Source organism: Morone saxatilis, unplaced genomic scaffold (assembly GCF_004916995.1).
Source record: "Morone saxatilis isolate NCDOM2014 unplaced genomic scaffold, NCSU_SB_2.0 Contig14, whole genome shotgun sequence".
NCBI lineage: Eukaryota > Metazoa > Chordata > Actinopteri > Moronidae > Morone > Morone saxatilis.
The window spans coordinates 934,855-944,236 of record NW_023339696.1 but is presented as its reverse complement, the minus strand read 5'-3'; the positions used below and the strand labels follow the sequence as shown (position 1 = coordinate 944,236).

General features: G+C 39.1%; 3 protein-coding genes across 4 annotated transcripts in view; 1 reads left to right on the top strand and 2 right to left on the bottom strand.

Moving 5' to 3' along the window:
* The window catches only part of LOC118322505 (cAMP-dependent protein kinase type I-alpha regulatory subunit-like), an 8,223-nt gene extending 5,439 nt beyond the window's left edge, over positions 1–2,784 (bottom strand). Inside the window, exons 1-3 of one of the 2 annotated variants that reach the window (XM_035654207.1) lie at positions 2,686–2,784; positions 1,297–1,477; positions 927–1,094 (exon numbers count right to left, since the gene is read on the bottom strand). In XM_035654207.1, the coding sequence (XP_035510100.1) occupies positions 927–1,094; positions 1,297–1,470 (342 nt within the window). In that variant the 5' untranslated portion in view covers positions 1,471–1,477; positions 2,686–2,784. Of the gene's footprint in view, positions 1–926; positions 1,095–1,296; positions 1,478–2,591 lie in introns of both variants that reach the window. The other variant, XM_035654208.1, reaches the window with a different exon arrangement.
* The window catches only part of zgc:158403 (tetratricopeptide repeat protein 39A), a gene marked incomplete at its 5' end in the record, with an annotated part of 767,589 nt that overhangs the window by 247,433 nt on the left and 510,774 nt on the right, over positions 1–9,382 (bottom strand).
* The window catches only part of zgc:86896 (uncharacterized protein LOC415190 homolog), an 8,430-nt gene continuing 5,158 nt past the window's right edge, over positions 6,111–9,382 (top strand). Inside the window, exons 1-4 of the mRNA XM_035654212.1 lie at positions 6,111–6,229; positions 6,859–6,980; positions 7,508–7,612; positions 8,427–8,649. Coding sequence (XP_035510105.1) covers positions 6,917–6,980; positions 7,508–7,612; positions 8,427–8,649 — 392 coding nt within the window. The 5' untranslated portion in view covers positions 6,111–6,229; positions 6,859–6,916. The remainder of the gene's footprint in view (positions 6,230–6,858; positions 6,981–7,507; positions 7,613–8,426; positions 8,650–9,382) is intronic.

The following is a 9,382-nucleotide window of genomic DNA, read 5'->3' as shown; positions in this document are numbered from 1 at the left end:
TCTCCACCACGGACTCAAAAGACTCCATTCATTGAATTTTTGGCCAGTTGGGGGCAGCAGAACAAACTAAAAGCAAAATATTGAACTTATCATCACCTTATAAACTTATGCTAAACTTGTTTTATATGCTATGTGCTAGGCTCGTCTATGTTGAAAAGACAACCTGGTTGAAAGATAGAAGCGACGTTGATAGTCACATCTTAACTTAGCTAATGTTAGCAAAACTTTAGCTAACTAACGACTGATGCAAATTAGCTAAATAGTTAGCTTGCATTTTGCTTACATTATCTTTCAGATGTAACTAGCTAGCTTATGATTGCTTAGCTAGCTAGGTAGTTAGCTACCAATTGATGTAGATTAGCGAGCTAGTTAGCTAGCGTTTTGCTAACATTAGCTAACTTAAGATGTAAGTTCAAAACGACCCTTCCTAAGTCCAGCCCCTTTTTGCTCCGTGCTCCAATAACAGTTGAGTCTGAACCTCAACTTTCTCCTTTCCTGTACTTAGATACTAACTAGTTAACTAGCTAGTTATCAATTCATCCATATGTTGCTTTTATCTTTTAACCATCTCCAAAATGGGTTTGTCTTTTCAACATAGAGAGCCTAGCATATAGCATATCTTTAGTAAAGTAAAGGAGAAAGTTGACCGAGGTTCTAACCGAGGCTTACTCAACTCAAGCACAGAACAAAAAGAGGCGGGGCTTAAGAAGAGTTAATTGTCAGTTGAGAGAATGCTGATGAGAGCAAACCAAAATATAAGCAAAACACAGGCTGAAATACTTGCTGACATTTCTCTGTGGGTTCATCACAACAAACATCACATAACACGCTGTGTATCAGTGTACAGTATAAAAATATTGATGTGTTCAGCTTTAAGGGCAGCATGAAGGTGTGTGAATAAAAATATTAAAGTTATCAGCGCTGACCTTTCTGACATAGGAAGCAGCGTCTTCCTCCGTGTACACCTCAGCACTGATGGCTCCTCTCCGGCTGCGACCCCTCACCACAGGGTTCATAGGTGGAGATACTTCATCCTCACGGGAGTCTGACCGCAAGCTGGACTTCTGCTGCGAAGCCATCTGCTGGGCTTCTTCCTGCTGGGCGACACAAAACTTGAGGCACTCAAAGAATAATAGGCTGCTAGTAAAGAAAGTAGGTCTTTAAACATGAATGAGTACATTTTGTTAGATTACCTTTATATTACCAGTAAGTCAAATAAGTCTGTGTCATCTAAAGGGGTTTCTTATAGCACCAATATCCGAGAGAGCCTTTGCGGTCACATGTGTTTGCACCCACCTTTTCCAGTCTTTCAAAGTGGTCCCTGAGGAAGGCCATGGGCCGGTCGGGCCGGGTCGTGCACAGCTGGATGATGCAGTCCTTGAGCAGCAGCTGGATGTTGTGCTTCTGGACATATTGCTCGCACTCCCTGAGGCTCCGCTCCTCCTCGCTGCTCGTACTGCTTGACGCCATCTTTGACCTGGAAGGAGATAAGATGGAAACATACCATCAAATCAGGAAGTGAGAATTAACAATCAAGTATCTTCAAGCCACAAACCCAAAACGTCTTTATATCTTTCTCTTATATATTATCCATTAGGAGCAGAAGGAGGAGCCAGATAAACATGATTTTTTTCCAACATTATCTGTTTCATGTACTACTGTTGAATTCGGGACACAGCTAATTTCAGCAAATATTTCAAAAAGTTATTCTTAGAAATGTTACGTAGTGCAGCTTTAACGTGGTCATGCCAAAGTGGGCTAGAATCAAAGAAACCTTCATTACATTTGGGTAAAGGGCATTTTTCTACAGTAAATCACATTTACTGACTGACACTGTAACTTACTTAAGTTGCAACACTAAAGTTAATTTTACACAATAATGTATTAGTAACGATAATCCAAAAATATATTGTAACCGGAACAGTCACTCTGCATAATGATACTAACTTATATAACGTTATATGATAATGATATTTAAGTAACGTTACATTGTGCTGATACTTTTGTACTTTTAAAGTAACGTTACCTCCAAATGGTAACGTTACTGTAGTAACGTTACAGTAGATGGTTGAGCTAACGTTAGCTTAGTAAAAGGTATTTCCCCTGACATGCAGAGAAATAACAGAATTAACTGTTAGCTTAGTAGCTAAGCTAGCTACCAACGAGTTAAAATAAGTTACCTCCAAATAGTAACGTTACTGTATTACAGTACCTGGATTAACGTTTGTAACGTAATGTTAACTTTTATCGTTACCTAACAGTTCATTAGTTAACGTTAGCTAACGTTAACGTTGACGTTACTCAGCTTACATCTAACGTGTTTTTGTCACTTAACGTTAGTTAATCATTAAAAACTGTTAATGTTGGAGTAAAGTTAACATGCTAACGCTACGAGCTTGTTGGCTGTACAGGACAAACAGTCAGTGCGATCCTAATATAAAAGTAACTGTTAGCTAACGTTATACACTTGAGGATTTCTCATGATTAGCCATCTTGGATATCAACTAACGTTACTTGAACTATCGTAGCGAGCTAGCTTAGCTATTACCCTCCCGCAGTGCCTTCTGAAAACAACACGATAACCCACTCACAGACAGAAACAAGTGGCAAGCGTTGAACAGAAGCATCCACAATGTGTGACAGCTATTCACAATCTATAAACTAACATTACACCAAACTCCTCACCTCAATCTCAAATGACGTGTGTGCTGCTTGTTTTTCTTTTTCTTCTTTTTTTTTTCTTTTTTTTTTTTTTAAATCTTTATTAACAGTACAACTGAGTACAACACATACACCACTACAAATAACTACAGGGAGTACTGGAAACATTCACAGAGAGTTCATACATACATAATACTAAATCAAGAGATGGCAAAAAACAAACTTAAATTTAAGTAATCTAGTAATATTGTCCATAGTTTTTCTCAGAAGATGAGATGTCTATAAAGCTTTCCTGTTTTTGACAAGAGAGTTATAAAGTAAAGTTGTTTGCCCAAAAAGTCACAGCAATTTTATCAAGTCATCAATTTTATTGTTATTACACTCGCATATAAAAATAAAACCATACTCTCTGTAATAAGTACCTTATGAGTCTCTCATAGCTTGTTCTTTTATCTTGAAAGCAGAGCACTACTTCCTGTACTGAGTAATAGTTTGATTATGCCATCTCTGACTTATAGTAATATTAGATCTGGTTTTATAATGGAGGACAGAAAACATGAATTTTCATTTAATAACTTGATTATGTTTGCCAAATACTTTGTATACAAATGTACATTTCTAAAAACCACCCCTCACTTTACCACATTGTTGAAAGAGCTGTCTCTTTAGTTGGATTCATTGAAATGGATCTAAAGCCCAGTGTCTATATTAATAATTGTCAGTTTTATCATTGATTGCACCCCTATGGAAGCCCATTTCTGCCAATGTAAAATTATTATGTACTTTAAGATACTAAGTCATTATTCTGAGATGCTAAGTCAATATTTTGAGGAAGTTTCTCATTATAATGACTGACAGAACCCTTTTCTTCCCATCACATGGGCTTTCGGAATGATCTATCTTATAAACCATCCAGTATATCCAAGAACACCTGGTAACCTCCTCTGTAAATCACATGTGAAGGCCTTAGGCCTTCCTCAACACAATGGTCCTTTGATCTGACAGTGTGACTTATTAACAGATTTTTAGCAGACTTCCCCCTACCATAAAAAATCAGTAACCCCTTAAACCGAACTTTACTACATTTATAATACAATTATTACTGCAACTCTTTGTTATCAGGGTTGCCCCTAATAAGTCCATTAAAACGGCTCCTTAATTCAAAACGGCTGCAGCAGAGTACTGACAGGAACTAGGAAAAAGATCACATCTTCTTCCTGTTTCTAGCTTCTCTGCATTGGCTCCCTGTTAAATTTAGAATAGAATTTAGAACTCCTCCTCCTCAACTCTATAAAGCTTCTTCATGGTCAGGCCCCTTCATACTTGAAGAGTTCATAGTACCCTATTACGCGTCTAGAACACTACGTTTCTCTGAATGCTGGCTACTTGTGGTTACCTATAGTCTCTAAAAGGTAGACAGGAAGCCAGAGCCTTCAGTTACCAAGCTACTCTCCTGTTGGAACCGTTCCATTGTGGTTCGGAGGCAGCACCTCTCCACATTTTAAGAGGCTAGGTTAAGACGTTCCTCTATTGATAAGCTTATAGTTAAGGCTGGATCAGGTGAGTCCTGAACCACCCTTAGTTGTGCTGCTACTAGGCATAGACTATCGGGGATTTCCCATTGGGTGCACTGCGTCCTCTCTCCTCTCTTCTCTTTCTGCTCTCTTCATGTCCATTAATGCATGTTACTACCTTCATTCTTCCCGGGTTTCTTGTGCTTTATCGTCTTTGCAGTTCTTTCCTATATCGATCATGTTTGGGGCCTCCTGCCATGCGTCCTGCTGGATTGCAATTTACCACATACTGTTGTTGCTATGCACCTGTCTGTCTGTCTGTCCTCTCTCTCTCTGTCTTTCTCTTCTCTTCACCCCAACTTGGGTCAGACAGACGATACAACTAGGAGCCGACAGGATCTGTCCTAGGTTCTGCCTGTTAAAGCAGTTTTTCCTTGCCCTTGTGCCAAGTGCATTGCTCATGGTAGGTACTGTTGGTCTCTGTAAATGTTATAAGGAGTTCGGTCCTAGACCTGATCTATTGAAAAGTGTCCTTGAGAATAAACTTCTGTTATGAATTTTTGGCGCTTACAAAAATTGAATTGAATTGAATTGAAATTGAAAATTACCCCACATAAAACATTCATTCCCATTGATTGCAATCTCAACTTTAATGTACTACCGCCACCTCTGTACCGGTATGTAGAACAGGAATCTAATTAAAATTTACATTTAGTCTATAAATGTAAAATTACAAAGATTAAAAAAAATACAACATAGGCGTTTTAAAACCAAAACAGTTAGGTGGTGGGCAATGTTAGGCCTCAGTATGTATACACTGTAATCTTTAGGTTTTGGATGTTGGTTAACATAAAAAGCACTATTTTGAATTATCACCTTTTGGCTCTGCACATATTATAGTTGGACATCTTGTCCATATTTTGTGACATTTTATAAAAAAAATCTTATCAATAACTTGAAAAATAAATGCAGATTAATTTCATAATTGTTTGTTTGCATCTCTAATCCTCATTTTATGAAACTTTTTTTATTAATAACTCAAGTCATATTGCTTTTACTACTTTACTTTTACTACAGTATTACATTGAAACAGATAACCTGTGAAAAATCAGCTTCCTCTGGCCTCCTTTTTTAGTGCTCCCCATGGTATTTGCTACAAAACTCTTAGGCCTGAAAACAAAACAACCAATCAGGAGCCGGAAAAGGGTGGCTGTGGGCTCAGAGGCAGGAGCGAGGTCGTCCCCGAATCGAAAGTTGTTGGGTTCGATCCCCGGCTCCTCCTCCACGTCTTCGAAGTATCCGTGAGCAAGATTCTGACCCCAAAATTGCCTCTCGATGCATTCATCGGTGTCGTTGAATGTGTGTGAAGGGTGATGTGGCACGTAGTGTAAAATGCGCTTTGAGGTGGTCGGAAGACTTAGAAAGAGCGCCTATACAAGTACAGGTCCATTTTACCATTTACATAACCAAATTATAAAGACAGCTTTGGGTTGGAGGCTGGAAGATAGCTGCTTTTTGAGTCTCATTCCCAGGGTCTGTATTTTAATGAGACTCAACAGTCAACTATCTTTCTTTACTAGGATTCTTGCAAATATCTTTAGGAGCACTAGAAGGAATCATTTTTTCACTATCTGTCTCATGTTCTACTGTCAAAATAAAGTGAAAGTGTGCAAATGTATTTTTATAAAAAATTGCCTACTGCAGCTTTAAACTTTATAGTCAAAATGTAATACTTAAATCACTGAAGTACAATAAGATACTTACTTACTTAATAAGAGGTTGTTTTGTATATTATACATATATATAGTGGTTGCTGTCCCTATGGTGAGGTCCCAACTGATTGTTGTTTACCACAACAAACCTGCTCCAGACAAGATTCTTGCACAACAGCTATTAGCAGACACGCCCACCTTTCTTTTACTCCTTTCAGTAAAAGCCACTTCCTTCATCCAGTCAGACTGCACAGCTCCATTCGTGTCGACTGCCCAGAGTCCACGGATACAGCCCTGCACCTTTGGCCACCACCGCAAATTCACCACACAGATACAACAAAGGTAAGTAATTACCTCTGCTCTCATGGTTTTATCTATGCAGCTGGGCCAGATTTTGATCGCTGGTAAAACTGATTTATGCTATCCACCTGGTCCACACAGCTATTAAGAAAAGTATCATTCCTTTCCAGACCTTCTAATCTAATGGATGTTTTCTTCTCAGCAATTATTTTCTCTGCTTTTGCCTGTTTGAAAAAATACAGCACTAAAAGTAATGCTTAGTAGTGTCTCCTGGGGCTCAGAACCAGTTAGACTGTTAGTAGGACTGAACTTCTTCTCTCCCTTATGATGATAATAACAAATTGTCATCTCCATATTCAAAGATCCTCCAGTTGGAATAAGGTTAGTGTTAGAGGGCAGAGAAATATACAAACGTAACAGTTAAAGCATGTTTGCACAGTGTGCACCACACCTGATAAAGGTGCACTCTTATCTCACAATCATTGCACACGGAACTACAAGTGAGTTAAAGGGAGAGTTTTTGCAGACAGTAAATCCGTACTGGAAGTCTGTCTCCCCTTTCGTCAGACAAAAATTCCAAGAATCCATGTAAGTCTAACACCTTTAACTTTGTCTTTCAAAATCACGTTTCTATATAAAATGTGTCCCTGATCTGATCCTGGGACCTGCAGCAACATATCCGCAGACCAGCAGCCACATTCCAGCAGCCTCTCCTGCCTCTGTTCAGACATGTCACTCCACAGTTTTGGCCTGGAGCCGCTCTCCTGCCACACCTGGAACAAAGACAGGACCCGTAGGTGAAACCACAAACATACATATTTCCTTATACAGTAATACAACATCACATTATTCTTTCTCCACAACCTGAGGCTTCAGTACAGGGTGGGACCACACTTGCAATGCAGATACATTTTCTCCCTCCTCTAATTGCATTAATGTTGCCTGGAGAAACGCAGAGAATCTGATTATGAATACAGGAAATGGAGAGCATTGCTTCATGCTTCTGACTGCAGTTTAGCTGCAGGATGTCTACTGATGTTTTTTCTCTTGACATTACAGTTATCATTGAACACTGCGGTGCACGGTTGTTGACTTGTTTTACACACTTTACATCAGGCTTTACCACAGAACTAGCAGGAATTACCCCAGAATCATTGCAGCTGTATAAGCACATTTGTATTGTATTGCTATATGAAGTGTAACAGACTAATAGCCATGACATTTTCAGAGCACATTCATATACCACAGATAAAGAACCTCTGTGTTGTCACATAGAAAGTGGTTACAGTGCCTAACGTTTGTGCACATACTTCTGTACAGAGATTGCAGTGAGTCCGAACAACAATGTGGTGAACATCTACGAGAAGAAAGGCAAAGACTGGGTCAAGATCCATGAGCTGACTGAGCACAGTGGACGAATCACAGGTACACTATATCAGCCAACAGTGCCTGAAGGAGAGGTGGAATGTGACGTGTCTGACAACATCGTTCTGCAATCGCCAGGGGGTACATAATATGAAAAAGAAATTGAAGTTTAATTTTTTTTGAAATATCAATATATTGAGTCTATTGAGTCAGCTGTAACACCTGAAGAGCAGGTGTTGAGTGCATGAAAAATTAAAAAAAATTGTAAGTGAGCAGAGAAGTCTAAACAGTTTTCTAAAACCAATGGATAAATGGTCAAAATAGCTCAAAGTAACAGTTGAATGGTTAAAATAGTCAAGCTAAAAATGGATAGAAGATTGAAACACCCAGCTTGTCCCAAAGTAGATCAAATGCAAAGTTTAAAAAAACAAGACACTTTAGTTAAACTGTTTCAAAAATATTCTAATAATGGCCACTTTCATATAGTCGATATTGTTAAATAGTATCCAGTTTAAAATCAATGAACACATCTGAAACATGATTGAAGGTGTTGATGAAGGGGTACTTGAGTTGTTGGTACAGGTCAGAATGATTAACCTACATAAAAATACAATGACAAAAAGTGCAGTAATTAAAGTAGTCAGTGTTTACTTGAGGTTACCTTTAATGAAATGTTCACTGCAAAGATGTGTGTATTGAAGCATCAATTGAATTTACACAATTTAGTACACACATTTCTGTTTTGGTGATGTCAGAATTAATGGTAATGGTTTTAGACATCTCAAGTCAAACATACATACAGCATATATTTCCTAGTATGAACACGGCATCGTTCATCCATCCTTTGACACCTGCTTCCTAATAATGTCCACAGGCATTGATTGGGCCCCAGAGTCCAACCGCATTGTGACATGTGCCTCTGACCGCAACGCCTACGTGTGGACTCTGAAGGATGGTGTGTGGAAGCCCACCCTGGTTCTTGTGCGCATCAACCGTGCAGCCACCTGTGTGAAGTGGTCACCACTGGAGAACAAGTTCGCCCTGGGCAGTGGAGCTCGCATCATCTCTGTCTGCTACTTTGAGAAGGAGAATGACTGGTAAGCTATACATGATAAACTATTCCAGTTTTTTGCATAAAATGTAAACTGGTTTTAAAGGCCAAGATTGTTTACCACAAAGTGTGAAAGCCTAAGGATGGTGATTTCTGTCAAACAGTCTGGACTAGAAAGATAAACAAGGTCAGGGTCCAATTTATTTATAGGGTATGATCCAAAGTGCTTTACAATAAACAATGCGCAAAAAGATGACAAGACATAGTTACTTACAAACACATGGATAAATACATAGTGCACACATATAAACACATACAGACATTCATCAATGCAGAATCCAAACCATGTGAGTTATTGCAGGGGTAGGAAAGGGAGGAAAAGTGGGTATAAAGACTCTGCTCTTTTTATATTTTCAGGGAGACTATTCAGAGTCTTGGTGCAACTAATGAAAAGGCCCTGTCTCCAAAATGTTTTCGATGAGATCAAAGAATGCACAGCCCTTGATCTGTAGATCTAAGGGACCTAGCTGTACTGTATGGGGACAGGAGTTCTGTAATGTAGGGGCGAGACCATGCAGGGCATTATACACAAACAGAAGAATCTTCTATGGAATTCGATACCAGACAGGGAGCCAATGCAAAGATGCTAATATAGGTGCAATAGCAAATAAATGGAAAATAGGACCAAGGACTGAGCCTTAAGGTACCCCACATGAGCGATGTGGGGGGGTAGAGGATGAGTTGTTAACAGTGACAGATAAAGTCCCATCTGTGATAAA